Source organism: Capra hircus, chromosome 19, assembly GCF_001704415.2.
Source record: "Capra hircus breed San Clemente chromosome 19, ASM170441v1, whole genome shotgun sequence".
NCBI classification, from domain to species: Eukaryota; Metazoa; Chordata; class Mammalia; order Artiodactyla; family Bovidae; genus Capra; species Capra hircus.
In genome coordinates, this window is record NC_030826.1 from 17,217,044 (window position 1) to 17,233,164 (window position 16,121).

A 16,121-nucleotide genomic window follows, 5' to 3' on the forward strand; every position below is an offset into this window, starting at 1 on the left:
GGTGTACCTTTCCTTTTCTCCTTTGCCTTTAGCTTCTCTTCTTTTCTCAGCTAATTGTAAGGCCTCCTCAGACAACCATTCTGCCTTTTTGCATTTCTTTTTCTTGGGATGGTCTTGATCACTGCCTCGTACAATGTCACGAACCTCCATCCATGGTTCCTCAGGCACTCTGTCTATCAGATCTAATCCCTTGAATCTATTTGTCACTTCCACTGTATAATCATAAGAGATTTGATTTAGGTCATACCTGAATGGTCTGGTGGTTTTCCCTACTTTCTTCAATTTAAGTCTGAATTTAGCAATAAGGAGTTCATGATCTGAGCCACAGTCAGCTCCAGTCTTGTTTTTGCTGACTGTGTAGAGCTTCTCCGTCTTTGGTTGCAAAGAATATAATCAATCTGATTTCAGTGTTGACCACCTGGTGATGTCCATGTGTAGAGTCTTCTCTTGTGTTGTTGGAAGAGGGTGTTTGCTATGACCAGTGCATTCCCTGGCAAAACTCTGTTAACCTTTGCCCTGCTTCGTTTTGTACTCCAAGGCCAAATTTGCCTGTTATTCCAGGTGTCTCTTGACTTCCTACTTTTGCATTCCAGTCCTCTATAATGAAAAGGACATCTTTTTTGGGTGTTAGTTCTAGAAGGTCTTGTACCAGCCCCTAGATGTCTTCCTGGAAGATCGTTTGATTTCATTCTTGATGAGATATTATGGTTTACTTTTTTTTTCTTACAGGTGAATCGATTTAGTAAGGTGGAAGATCGAGCAATTTTTGTCACTGACCGTCACCTGTATAAAATGGACCCCACTAAGCAGTACAAGGTGATGAAGACCATCCCTCTATACAACGTAAGTGTTCTCGCTTCACTCTAAACAAAAGATTCTTAACCTGGTTCTTATGGACCACTAGGGGGTCAACAGATCACAAGAGCCTTTGGGGCTTTAGAGAGCCCATGAATTCCTGAAATGTTCAGCCCGTCTCATATTTTATACAGAACTACAATTTTCTGTATGGAGTATCCAAAGCTTCCAATAGAATAACAAAGGCACATTTTGTTTGAAAGTGTAGGACTCTGCATTCTATGTGACCTTTCTTTATCCTACTCAGAGCTTAACTCTGGTGACACAAAATGTATTTCCTTATTGATTATCATAAGGCTTGCTTTTATGTGGAAGTGGAATCAGGTAAAGGAATAGTAGAGAATAACTTTATGAAAACATTACCTCTCTTTTACACGTGCAGTTGTGTCTGACTCTTTGTGACCCCATGGACTGTAGCCCATGAGACTCCTCTGTCCCTGGGATTTTCCTGGCAAGAATACTGGAGTGAGTTGCCATTTCCTTCTCCAGGGGATCTTCCCAACCCAGGGCTGGAACCCACGTCCCTTGCATCTCTTGCATTGGCAGGCAGATTCTTTACCAGTTACACTACATGGGAAGCCCCTGAATCTCAATATGAAACTTTAAAAAATTTTTTATTCTGCTTTATGGGATCTGCTTAACAAGTAACCGTTCTGATTCTTGAAACAGATCCCCCTGGACTGCTGGATCTTTCCATGTCTCAGGTGATTTTTCTATCTGTTAGTTCTTAGAGAAGTCTGTGTTTGTCCAATCATGCGATCTATGAGGAGTGTTATTTAAAGATCGTTTTAAATCCTTTTGACCTCTGCAAAAGGAAATAGGAAACATTGTTTTACAGTGTTTTATTTTGTTAAATCAGGAGTCCTGTTGGTTGTGAGGTTCAAGGAAGGCAAGCTGTTCCTGGCTTTGCTAAATAACTTAGAACATTGCTGCAGGCTTATCGCCTGCCGATGGAGTTGAAGTTTGACTCCATCTCCTGGTCCCCCCACTGCACACGCATACATACATACTTTTCTCCCTTTCAGTTCAGTTCAGTCACTCAGTCATGTCCAACTCTTTGCGACCCCATGGACTGCAGCACGCCAGGCTTCCCAATCCATCACCAACTCCCAGAGCTTGCTGAAACTCATGTCCATCGAGTTGGTGATGCCATCCAACCACCTCATCCTCTGTCGCCCTCTTCTCCTCCCACCTTAAATCTTTCCCGGCATCAGGGTCTTTTCCAGTGAGTCAGTTCTTCACATCAGGTTGCCAGAGTATTAGAGTTTCAGCTTCAGCATCAGTCCTTCCAGTGAATATTCAGGACTGATTTCCTTTAGGAGGGACCAGTTGGATCTCCTTGCAGTCCAAGGGACTCTCAAGAGTCTTCTCCAACACCACAGTTCAAAAGCATCAGTTCTTCAGCGCTCAGCTTTCTTTCAGTAGAAAGGCTAATGGATTTCAGCTTAGAAGGAAATGATGTTCTGAGACATTCTTGATCATAGGTAGTCTTTTAGCAAAGACCTATAATCGCATATTAATCACCATTTAAGCCTATTAACCCCATAGTCTTGATGAAGGAGATGAAGGAAGATGAGGGAGAAGGTCACATTTTGTCAAAGTCTAGTACAATGTGTATCTCTTTTTCTTACTTTCCTTTAGGGAGAGCGATCAGGCGCATGATAAAAATCCAGTAAGCAGTTAAACAGGTCTTTGAACCGAAGTTATTTTCTCCGTTTTTCATGTTGACTGGTGTATAGTTACAGTCACTGTTCCTCTTCATCATCATCATCATCATCAGTGTTATCGATGATATCATATTTTTTTTAAGTAACAATGTTTAGGTAAACATAAAGGTAAATTGAGGTCCACAGGCAGGACACACACTGTCACCGATGCTATCACCCACATCCCTTTGATTTCCTTTCCACTTTCGTACATTCCAGCCTAACTTCCAGTAGCCAGCATCTTTGTTAAAAGGCTCCCCACAGACTGCTGGAACCCTTGACTGGAAATAATCCCCACCCCTAGCCACCTACATGACCAGTGGGTGTGGGCATATACATCCTCCAAACCCCACCATTCATTGGCCGTGATAATTCTGGTGTGTGTTACATCATTTGCAGGAGCTTTTCTATAGGAATAAGCTGCGCTGCCCACCGTAGTAGCTGCTTAATAATGGGCCCTACTGGCCGCCCTCCCCCGCTGAGCCACCTCCCCACTCCCTTGCCCAGCTCCCTGCACCTCCTGGATCAGTCCTGAAGCTCATCAGCCTTTGTCTCAGGATGTGCTTTGTGCTATACTAACTCGCTTCAGTCATCCGACTCTTTGCATCCCCATGGACTGTAGCCCGCCAGGCTCCTCTGTCCATGGTATTCTCCAGGCAAGAACACTAGAGTGGGTTGCCATGCCCTCCTCCAGGGGATCAGCCCAACCCAAGGATCGAACCTCTCAGGAGGGAGCAGATTGAATGGGGCTGGGGACTTCCAGCCATGTCTGTAAAGATGTCCTTCAGTCTGAAGCAAATACAGCCAAATATTAAGTCTGAATAATAGGGATGTGAATATTATTTTATTCTTTATCCTTTTCATATGAAATATTTTGAAATTTAAAAAGTTTAAGGAGACTTCCCTGGTAGTCCAGTGGTTAAAGCGTCAGCTTTCAATGCAAGGGGTGCAGGTTTGATCCCTGATTGGGGAGCTAAAAATCCCACATGCCTTGGGGCCAAAAAAAAAAACCCACAAAACAGAAGCAATATTGAAACAATTTCAATAATGCCTTAAAAAATAGTCCACATCAAAAAATCTTAAAAAAAAAAAAAGTTTACAACAAGGAAGCTCTGAAAATGATAATGCTCATGGCAGGGAGGAAGAAGCTGAGAGGAGATGGAGAAAGATTCAGTCTTAACCAAGTTGAGTTTCAGACACCGATGACACTTGTAAGCAAACCTCCCAGCGATCACTGGAGTCTAACATTGTATAAAAGAGCGTAGCATTCAGCACTTAGGATAAAACTTTAGGAGCAGACACATGTATAATTTGAGGCTGAAATTATCAGTGTAGAGGGAGAAGGGGCAGATGATTCAAGAACATCATGCTTAAATGGTGGGGAAAAGAGACTGACTGAAGGAAATGGAATGAAAACGAAATCTCTGTTCTTTCTGGGCCTCCGCTTTCTCCTTTCTCTTCTAATGTGCCAAATGAGTTCTAATTTCTCTCCAGTTCCATAAGGTTATGAATTATTCCAGGAAGGAAAAGAACTCTGGAAACACTGTGTTTCAGAATCAAGTTGGAAAGTTTTCAGAAAAAAGGGTAATCACTAAAAACATAACTACTGATCCTACCCTTTGCTCGTCTCCTTCTCTGCTCTTCATTCCTGCTTCTGCCCAGCTGCCTGTCCTGTGTCAGTGAGACTTTTCTGGCTCTGGGGAGCAGACTGTGATTGTGGGGAGGGGGAAAAAGATTCCCTCTGTTCCTCTTAAGTGTTTGTGGCTGCCTAATAATAAGGTTGACACAAGACAGATTAACAGGAGGAAACCCAACTTAGTTTTATGGGCATCAGGCAGTTCAGTCGCTCAGTCATTTCCAACTCTTTTCAACCCCATGGAAGCAACACACCAGGCTTCCCTGTCCATTACCAACTCCTGGAGCCTGCTCAAACTCATGACCATTGAATCTGTGATGCCATCCAACCATCTCATCCTCTGTCGTTCCCTTATCCTCCTGCCTTTAATCTTTCCCAGCATCAGGGTCTTTTCTAATGAGTCAGTTCTTCATATCAGGTAGCCAAAGTATTGGAGCTTCAGCTTCAGCATCAGTCCTTCCAATGAATATTCAGGGTTGATTTCCTTTAGGATTGACTGGTTTGATCTCCTTGTAGTCCAAGGGAGTTTCAAGAGTTTTCTCCAACACAGCAGTACAAAAGCATCAATTCTTCAGCACTCAGCTTTCTTTATGGTCCAACTCTCACATCCATACATGACTACTGGAAAAACCATAGCTCTGGCTATATGAACCTTTGTCAGCAAAGTAATGTCTCTGCTTTTTAATGGGATATCGTAAAAAGATGCTCAGAGAATGTCTAAGAGTGGGTAACTTAATATCTTTGTGTATAAAGAAACAATAAATTTGTGAGGATTTGGAAGGACAAAGAAACTAGGTTCAGGCATAATTATAAAGAATTTAAGCCAAGGGGTGAGCTTGGGAGGTAAATTAGTGAAGAAGGGGCAAGGTTTATTTATACAGGCTTCTCGGACCTGAATAGTCTGTCTTTGGTCCTCCTGATGTCTTTCTCTGGGTCCAAAGAGGGCACCTTTCATACGAGAGATTTATTTCCTGGTTTTAAACAAATGAAGAGAAGGGTCAAAGTATCCTTTTTGCACTGGCTGCTTCTTAAGTAACTTTAATTCAAAATAGTCAATATGCCATTGATACATATTTGGAGGCCTGCCCTGGGCCCGGTACTCTTTTGATTTGTGTTTAAAGAAAGGATACACACAGTAGTAAGGAAAAGAAATCTCATAGGAACCCAGGGCCCTATTCAGGTTTTAGGGCAGCTCTGAGAGACCATGTTATCCTGTGTCCCCCTCAGCAAAATGATGCTTGGATGGTGTCAGTTTCTGCCACTCTCTGTCTCTACTTCTCTTTGTGTGTCTTTTTTAAAATGTTTATTTATTTAGCTGCTCCAGGTCTTAGTTGCAGCACATGGGACCTTTTAGTTGTGGCATGTGGGATTTTTAGCTGCAGCCTGTGAACTCTTAGTTTCGATGAGAGATCTTGTTCCCTGACCAGGGATTGAACCTGGGCTCCCCTGCTTTGAAAGCATGAAGTCTTAGCCAAGATCACCAGGAAGTCCCTCTTTGTGTGTCTCCTATCTAACGATTACCTTTCTTGCCATACAGCCTGAGCCGGTGCTAGGCTAAGGTATGAATCAGCCAACCCAACACACCGTTAGAGTCTCATCCCGCAGTGACACTGAACACGGTGTCTCTGATGAGGCCTCACCATGGCAACCAGTTCTGCACGATCCAGATTGGTCCTTCAGCTCCTTGTTAAGCATTTGCAAGTCTATGCACAGTCTTCCCTGACTTCTCCTAGCATAGCATGAGTAATGACTCATTCATTTGGGGGTATAAATGATCTCTTCTCTCTGCAACTTTTGACTGTTGTCCTTAAGGCCCAAGTCACACTTGGACCTGCTGAATTAGATTTTCCTGGTGGGAAAGCGCCAGTGGGAGAACAGTGCTTTCAAACAGGCTATAACCAACCATCTCATCCTCTGTTGTCCCCTTCTCCTCCTGCCCTCAATCTTTCCCAGCATCAGGGTCTTTTCCAGAGAGTCGGCTCTTTGCATCAGGTGGCCAAAGTATTGGAGCTTCAGCTTCAGCATCAGTCCTTCCAGTGAATATTCAGGGTTGATTTCCTTTAGGATTAAATGGTTTGATCTCCATGCTGTCCAAGGGATTGTCGAGAGTCTTGTAAAAGCTCCATAGTTTGAAACCATTAATCCTCGACCCTCAGCCTTCTTTATGGTACAACTCTAACAGCCGTACCTGACTACTAGAAAAACCATAGCTTTATAGCTTGATAATTATCACAAAGTGAGTTTACCGGTGTAACCATTCCCAAAATCAAGATACAAGACTCCCAAAAAAGAAAACATATGCCCCCTCCCAGTCACTATCTCTTCTTTCCTTTTCAGAGGCATAATTTTGCTCATTTTGAACTTAATGTAAGTGAAATCAAACACTGTGTACTCCTTTTTGTGTTTCTTTCAACATGATCTTCGTGGGAACATCCATGTGGTCTCCTGTAATTCTGGTCTGCTCATTTTCACCACTTTGTAGTATTTCCGTGTCAAAATACACCGCAAATTGTTTATCCGTTCACATATTGATGGATATTTGAGATTTTTAAAGTCATCCTTATGCATGTGTTTTGGTATTGCTATGATGCATACTTTCTCACTGGACAAATACCCAGGGGTGAAATCGCTGTTCAGTTCACTAGATAATTCCAGTTTTCCAAAGTGGTCATACTGGTTTACAACCCCACCCCACGCCCAACAACACGTGAAAGATCCAGTAGCTCCATTTTCTCTCCAACACTAGGTCCTGACGGTCTTTTTTTTTTTTTTAATTGGTATATAGTTGGTTTTTAATGTTGTGTTAGTTTCTTCTAGACAGCAAAGTGAATCAGCTGTGCATATACACATATCCCTCTTTTTTGGATTTCCCTTACACTTAGGTCACCGCAGAGCATTGAGCAGAGTTCCCTGGGCTCCACAGTAGGCGCTCGTCAGTTGTCTCTCTTATACACAGTATCAGTCGTGTATATATGTCAACCCCAATCTCCTACTTCTTCCCACCCCACCCTTTCTCCCTTAACTGCCATACACAGTGAAATCAGAAAGAGAAAAGCAAATATCATATATTAACGCATATACGTGAAATCTAGAACAGTGGTATAGATCTTATTTGCAAAGCTGAAAGTCTTTTGAATTTTAGCTATTCTGGTAGGTGTGTGGTAGTTACACATGTGGGGGACGGTTCTAGATTTATTGAAATATAACAGACATATAACATTGTGTAAGTCTAAGGCGTGCAGTGTGTTGACTTGATACATGTATCTCTTGCAGTATGAGTACCGCCGTAGCGTTAGATGACACCTCCATCACACCACGTAATTGCCATTTCTTTTTTGTAGTAAGAACACTGAAGAGCTGATCACTTAGCAACTTTCAAGTTATGTAATACTGTATTAGCTGTAATCACCATGCTGTATAATAGGCCCCAAGAACTTACTCATCTTCTAGCTGGAAGTTTGTGCCCTCTGACCAACATTTCGTTTTCCTCACCTCCCCCTGAGCCCCTAGTGACCACTCTACTCTCTGTTTCTCTGAGTTTATCATTTTTAGATTCTACATATAAGTGATATCAATAGCAGGGGTCCCCAACCTCTAATCTAATGCCTGATGATCTGAGATGGAGTTGATGTAATTATAGAAATGAAGTGAAAGTCACTCAGTCAAGTGCACCTCTTTACGACCCCGTGGACTGTACAGTCCATGGAATTCTCCAGGCCAGAATACTAAAGTGGGTAGCCTTTCTCTTCTCCAGGGGATCTTCCCAACCCAGAGATCAAACCCAGGTCTCCCACATTGCAAGTGGATTCTTTACCAGCTGAGCTACCAGAGAGGCCCAGGAATACTGGAGTGGGTAGCCTATCCCTTCTCCAGCAGAGCTTCCTGACCCTGGAATCGAACTGGAGTCTCCTGCATTGCAGGCAGATTCTTTACCAGCTGAGCTACCAGGGAATAGAAATAAAGTGCACAATGAATGTAATGCGCTTGAATCATCCTGAAACCATCCCCCACCCCATCCCCAGTCCATGGCAAGATTGTCTTCCACGAAACCAATCCCTGGTGCCAGAAAGACTGGTGATGGCAGTCATATACTATTTGTCTTTCTCTGTCCAGCCTCTTTCAGTCATAATGCCCTCAGGGTTCAGCCACGCTGTTGCAAATGGCGGGATCTCCTTGTTTCTCATGGCTGAATAATGCTACATCGTATGTGTATGCCTCATCTTTATCCGTTGATCCACTGACGGATACGTATTGTGGGTTTTCTTTGTACTCCTCTTATTACTAATAAGGTTGAGCCCTTTTCTGTGTGTTTACTGGTCATTTGGACTTCTTTTGTAAATTGCCTGTTAATGTCTCTTGCTGTGTTTCTGTCTTTAAAATTTTGATTTTTAGAAGTTCTTTTTATATTCTGCGTTTGTGCCCATTGGCAGCTATAGATCTTACAGATACTTTCTCCAGCTCTATGACTTGCCTTTTCATTCCTTTAGTGTTTCTGTGAGCAACATTTTTCATGTTGATATACTTCAGTTTATCCATTTTTTTCCCTCTGAGGTTGATGCTTTTTTATTTTTGCTTAAGAAAGCATTCCCTATCCCAAGGTTGTGAAAATATCCTCATCTATCATATTCCATAGGCTTTATCGCGGCACCTTTCATATTGACATCTTACAGTCCACCTAGAATTGACTTTTGTGTATGTGCAAGGCAACAGCTCAGGGTTTATTTTTTTCCCATATAAACAATTGGCCCATATTGAAAAGACCATCTTTCCCCACTTGCTCTTCAGCACTACATTTGTTATAAATCGCAGTGGCCATATGTCTCTTTCTAGTTTCTCTGTTCCGTTCTATTGGTCTGCTGTCTATCTTTGTGCCAATGACAGTTTTAATTACTGTTGGGCAGAGATTTTATGAACTGTAAAATTATAATAAATTTCCAAAATCTCCCGCTTCAATTTCACCCTTCTCCCAATATAGTATTCTCATTCTTGTTGTTTTTTAGTCAGTAAGTCGTGTCTCACTCTTTTACGACCCCATGGACTGGGGCCCAGCAGGCTTCTCTGTCCATGGGATTTCCCAGGCAAGAATACTGGAGTGGGTTACCACTTCTTTTTCCAGGGGATCTTCTCAACCCAGGGATTGAACCCCCATCTCCTGCAATGCCAGGCAGATTCTTTACCACTGAGACAGAAGGGAAACCCAACATTCTCATTTGCTGTATCCATATGAAGGAGAAAGCTGAAGATAAAGCAAATCCTAGCAGAAGGGACAGCTTGCTGTTTACCCATTTCCTCTGTGAAAAAGTAAAATTCCTTTAGGAGTCAGGTTTAGAAATGCATGAAGTTCATACCGGTCAGGGAGCAGCTACCACTGTAATCTGTTGTGACCTCTCTAGAGACCCATATGCCAAATCTTTGGATTCACCCAGGAAAAGTTGAAGTCTATATTACAGGTAATATCTCCTGATTGTTAAATGCCATGTAAGCCAAATGGAACACATCTTGTAAGCCCACAGGCCACCGGTTTGCTGCTCCTATTTTAAAAAGTCTTTGCTTTTGTCATTTGCTGTTCTAAATGTGCTTAGTTGCCCAGTCGTGTCTGACTCTCTGCAACCCCGTGGACTGTAGCCTGCCAGGCTCCTCTGTCCATGGAATTTTTCAGGCAAGAATACTAGAGTAAGTTGCCATTTGCTCTTCCAGGCAATCTTCCTGGCCCAGGGTTTGAACCCACGTCTCCTGTGGCTCCTGCTTTGCAGGCCGATTCCTCGCCCTCTGGGCCATCTCTGCTCTCTGACCTCTTCGCTGCATGTGTGCATGCTCAGTCACTTCAGTCGTGTCCAGCTCTTTGTGACCCCGTGGACTGTAGCCCACCAGGCTCCTCTGTCCATGGGATTCTCCAGGCGAGAATACTGGAGTGGGTTGCCATGCCCTCCTCCAGGGGATCTTCCTGACCCAGGGACTGAACCTGGGTCTCCTGGAATTGCAGGCAGATTCTTTACCACTGAGCTCCCTGTCAAATTTTTAAAACTCTAAAATCTATGCTATGTTTTATTCTAGATTTTATGTAGTAGAAACAAACACTAATCATTTCTCACTTATAAAAAGCTATAACTGGATGTGAGCTTTTAAAAGAGTATATTTTCTATGTCAATTAGCCAGGAAGGAAAAGAATGAAGGAAGTCTTGGATACAGGTGCCTTTTCTGCCTGTAGAACTTTCTACCCCTTCAGAGGTCACTGCTAATTGTATTCTTCCAACTTTTTATTATAAAATGTTTCAAATGTATAGGGAAATTAAAAGAATATTATAAGGAATACCCATATTCCCTCTACCTAGATTCATTAAATGTTTAATTTCTTTTTTGTCATACTTATTTTCTCTCTCTCATGACACTTCACTGCTAAAATGCCCCTGTGTGCATTCTCCTAAGAATAGGACATCTTTTCTCTTAACCACAACACTACCTTCGTATCTAAAAATATTAATAACATTTCTATAATACCAAACATAATATATAATCATTATCCATTATGTGTTGGTCAACTCACATTCAGATTTCCTCAGTTGTTCAAAGAATGTCTTTTATACCTATTTTTTAAAAATTCTATTTAGGTTCATATTTTGGATCTGGTCATTACATATCTTTTAGTCCAAAACTGTGCCTCTAGACACAACCTCTTGCTTTTTTTTTTTAAAACAGTATTATTAAGATATAATTTACTGTGATGAGCTCAGTTGTGTTCCCTCAGAATTCATTTGTTAAAGTCGTAACCTCCAGTACTTTAACATAGGACTGTGTTTGGAGACAGAATCTTTAAAGAGGTAATTAGGTTAAAATGAGACCTTAAAGTGGGCCCCGCTCTACTATGACTGATGTCTGTGTGTCTGTCTGTGTGTCGCTCAGTCGTGTCTGACTCCTTGCAGCCCCCGTGGACTGTAGCCCACCAGGCTCCTCTGTCCACGGGATTTCTCAGGCAAGAATACAGGATGGGGTTGCCATTCCCTTCTCCAGGGGATCTTCCCAACCCAGGGATGGAATCAGCATCTCCTGAATTAGCAGGCGGATTCTTTACCACTAGCACCACCTGGTAAGACCTGGTGTCCTTTTAAGAAGAGATTAGGACACAGACACACACAGAGGAAGATCACAGGAGGACATAGGGGCCAGACAGACACCCGCAAGCAAGGAGAGAGGCCTCAGAAGGAGCTAGCCTTGCCCACACTTTAGTCTTGGACTTCTAGCCTCCAGAACTCTGAGGCAACGGAATTCTGTTGTTTAAGCTCTGCTACTTTGTTATGGCAGCCCTGGAACTAATACATTTAGAGCACTTACCCCAAAATTCACCCATTGTAAGGTCCGGTTCATTGGAGAAGGAAATGGCAACCTACTCCAGTGTTCTTGCCTGGAGAATCCCAGGGACGGGGGAGCCTGGTGGGCTACCGTCTCAGGGGTCGCACAGAGTCGGACATGACTGAAGCGACTTAACAAGGTCCGTTTCAGTTATTTTTAGTAAAGGTATGCAGTTGTCCAAAGATCACATAATTCCAGTCTTGGAACATTTCCATCACTTGAGAAAGTTCTCCCATGCTCACTTGTAGTAAATCCCCACTCTCAGTTTCAGCCCTGGACAATCACTGATCTTTCTGTGTCTATACTTTCACCTTTTCTAAAAACTTCGTGTACATGGAATCGTACCATACAGTAGATACTGTTTTCATGTCTGGCTTCCTTTATTTAGCTTAATGTTTCAGAGGTTCGTCCATGTTCCGAGTATCGCTGGTTCTCTGCTTTCATTGCTAAGTAATACTCCATTGAGTGGATGTACCGCATTTTATTTCTCCATTCACCAGCTGATGGATGTTTGGGTGCTACAGACATTCACATGCGAGACTTTCTGTGGGCATGTGTTTTCATTTCTCTCGGGTGGCTATCTATGAATGGAAGTACTCCTCGTGGCATTTGTTTAACTTTGTAAGGAACTACTAAACTGTTTTCCAAAGCGGCTGCTCCATTTTGCATTGTCTTCAGCATGAGAGTCCTGGTTTCTCCATATCCTCACTAACACTTGGTATGTATGATGTTGAGTTTTTAAAGAATCCAGGACTGGTCTAGTCTGGATTTGTCTAATTGTTTCCTCATGGTCATTTAACTTTTTCTCCTAGTCCCTATATTTCCTATAAGCTGGAAATTAAATCAGGAGATGTTAGTTTTTTAAACATATTTATTTGGCTGCACTGGATCTTAGATGCGGCATGTGGGATCTACCTCCCTGACCAGGGACTGAACCCAGGCCCTCTGCGTTAGGAGCAGAGAGTCTTAGCCACTGGACCACCAGGGAAGTCCCAGAAAGTGTTTATTTTATTTCAGTTTTACACTTCCACACACTTAAGATTATATCTTGCATCTCAGTAAAGAAGGCACATGTATGGCTGACTCTGCCTTGTGGATCTTTAGAAAATGTTTCATTGTAGCCAAGCTATTATTATATTGCCCTTCAGTTCAGTTGCTCAGTCATGTCCAACTCTGCGACCCCATGAAGCACAGCACGCCAGGCCTCCCTGTCCATCACCAACTCCCAGAGTCCACCCAAACTCATGTCCATTGAGTTTATGTTGCCCTTGCTATAGCCTAAATTCCAACTGCTTATAGAACACATCCTATGTTTTCCTATGAACAGTTAGAATTTAGCATAAAAAATTAAGATAAAAATGGCCATCAAGTATTTACCTATTAATAAGCTGCCCATCAGTAACAATACCTGTTATTTTCATTTTTCTTTTACCAGTCTCTTTTTCTAACAAAACTCTGCCAATGCTTTGATCTTTGATAATTTTTGTATTGAAGCTTTTATAGTTTATTAATCCTCTCATTTAAAGTCTGGGCAGTCACCACAGATAAAATCACTGCAGAGTCTTCACTCCTTTTTGCCAGCACCAACAATGGCCTTTACAGTCCTGCTGACTTTGTGCATTCTGCTCTTGTGTTCCCTTCACTGTTTTCTTGATTTTTTTTTTTTTCTTATACAGGCTACATTCTCCAAGTCTATGTTTGGATTTATTTTTCTTTGCATTATCCAAGAAATCGTAAATCACACCAAAGCTATTGGCTTTGCCACCACCAAAATGGTTCTGAATCCAAATACGAAGATAACAGCTAAAATAGTCTTGTATATTTTGTCTGGTTCCCCCCCCCCCCCCATTTTTGTCTTGGGTACTGTTGCCAGCCAGGATGAAGGACATCAGTGATCATTTGTTTCCGTAGTTGATTGGTCGGGAACTTCCTGGTCCAGATAGCTACTGTGTTGTTCCTCATAGTGGTTGATCCTCAGGCAGCCAGGGAGGGGAAATGGATACTTCTTACGTATTTCTACAACTTTTATCTCTCTCCCCCAAATCCCTGGCAACCACTGATCATTTTACTGTAGTTGTGCCTTTGCTAGAATATCATATACTTGGAATCATACTTCTCATTCTGGCGTCTTTCACTTAGGAATCAGTATTCGAGGTTTGGTATATGCCTTTCCATGGCTTGATAGCTTATTTCTTTTTATTGCTGCATAGTAGTCCATTGTATGAATGTACCATAGTTGGTTTATCCTTTGGCTTATTGAAACATCTTGGTTGCTTCTAATTTGGGGCAGTTATGACTAAAGTTGCTAGAAACATTCACATGAAGGTTTTTGTATGGTCACAGGTTATCAAATTCTTTGGGTAAAAACCTTCAAGTACAGTTCTAGCTCCTGTGATAAGGCCAAGTTTGGCTTTATAAGAACCACTGAACTGTCTTTCAGCATGACTATCATTTTGCATTTCTACCAGCAATGATCAAGAGTTCTACACCAGATTTTTTTTTTTAATTTTAGCCATTCTAGCAGATGTGTTATGGTATCATTTATTTTTCTGTTACCCTAAATTATATAACCCAGTACTCACTGGGGTCTCAGTAAATCTTTAACTACAGAAATCATGTCTCCCCTCTCTGTGGTTAGTTGGTTTGTGTTCAGGAGATGACAACTGATCTGATCTTTACATGAGGTAAAATATAATTACAAGATAAATCAGGGAGCTTTTTTTCCCCTTGCATTAGCAAAAATCAATCTATCATTTAATCAAGATTCCAGGCACTCTTCACAGGAAAGATAAAAATAGGAAACCGTGACGGGTTTTTGAGAATATTCTCACAAATGGCATGATCAAATAATTATCCATAGCAGTCAGGATGAAATACTCAAGTTACAGGTGATCCCTTTATTAACCACAGTGTAACTTTCTAGATACAGTTAGATTAGGAATGCTGTGTTATTGTCAAATTAATGTCATCCCCCTTGAGTCACTTTCTACATTTGTAAGTGGTAATATAAAATTAAAACATTAATTCCAATACAGTTGTCAAGAAAGGTTAAAATTTGAACGGGGGACGGTGGGGTCATAATCTGAATGTTTTGCAAAGTGGGAAGACTCCTGGTAGCCGCAGCTTGATGCGGAGACAAAGGCAAGAAACAGCCCACACAATTAGTCATGTTGTGTGCAAAACTTTGATCACGCCTCTTGAACTCCACGCGTCACTCTAGAGATCCCTATAACTGGTGGGGGAAATTGCACCCCATGGCTGAGGCACATCGCTTGAATCAGTGCCCTGCTGCCTTTTGCGTTCCTGTGGACATGGGTGCTCCCCAGCCAGCGCTCAGGGAGCTGGTTGCTAAGACCAAGTTTAATTTGCATAAACATAAAATCTGTTCACCGGTTTCGAGGGAGACCACATAAACTGAAACATTTAACCTGACCTCAGCTGGAACTCCTCTTACCCTTTTGTTGGCAGAGTTGTGTTGGTTCTGCCTGACGGGTGGGTTTGAAAAATGTTTGAATCTGCCCGTGAAGGCTGTTTTTGATATAGTCCCTTTTTATCAGCATGGGCTTGATGGCTGAGGAAGCAGCCAATTAATTTGCACAAATACCTCCTTTAGTTCTAGGGAGAATAGGAAGCAGGCAGAGGAGAGAAGAGAGACAATTATCTGAAAGGATGTGACTGTTTTGTAGAGGTAAATGGATCATAATTATGCCAGGCTTCATGCTTTATTACTGTATCTGACGTGACTCGCTAGAAAGCTACTGTTTGATTTGGAAGATGGATTGTCCTTATAATGTGCTACAGGGGTGAACCCTGCTAAAAATCCATCGACCGCTGGCTCTGCTCCCCATCACATTTCTCAAGCACCCTGCCCTCGTGGCTATATCCCAGGAGAAGGCGTTTCCATGGTAATCTCAATGGAGGCAGTCAGCTGATGTCTGGCACCGCCTGAGCTGGTGCTCGCCAGCCCTCTCCCCCTCACTCCTCCCTTAAGCCTTTAAACTATATTTATTAGTCCTCTTTAATGGAAAGTATATAACCCCTAATGTCAGACACTGAGTGGCTTTGGGTTTATTTATTTATTTGGGTAATAAACTTGCCTTCCTAATTAATTCTCAGCGAGTTCCTGCAAGCTGTAGTATTTCTAACATCTCGTGGAAACGTTTAGATTTTTGCCTGTTATAACAAAGAGCGTTGCTTAGCAATATCGGATATTTGGAAACCTCCGTTCTTTAAAAAAAAAAAAAAAGTGATGTCTGTATGAAAAAATAATTTTAAAAGAGGTGTTAGGGTTTCAGTTTAATTTTTTTAAGAATCTTTTCTTGCTCTGATGCTTTAGCAGTGAAATGGTCCGCTCCTTATAATTTCTTTTAATACTCAGTTATTTCATGATTGGATTTGAGTGAGCCACATAGTTTTAAAATACTTCTAAAAAGTGGGACATCTAGCCAGGTTTTCTCATTTTTTTTTTTTAATAAGAGAAGAAAGCCAGAATTTCAAAGCTACCCTATTGATTGTTTTCCTGACATGTGTTTGGAAGTAAATGTCTTTTGTTGTATGAGTTAGACAGCGCCGCTTAT

The 16,121-nt window shown here is 41.9% G+C and overlaps 1 protein-coding gene across 1 annotated transcript in view; it reads left to right on the plus strand.

Annotated features, from left to right (window-relative positions):
* MYO1D (myosin ID) overlaps positions 1-16,121 on the plus strand; it is a 359,584-nt gene that overhangs the window by 214,645 nt on the left and 128,818 nt on the right. The window contains exon 20 of the mRNA XM_018064241.1: positions 730-843. Coding sequence (XP_017919730.1) covers positions 730-843 — 114 coding nt within the window. The remainder of the gene's footprint in view (positions 1-729; positions 844-16,121) is intronic.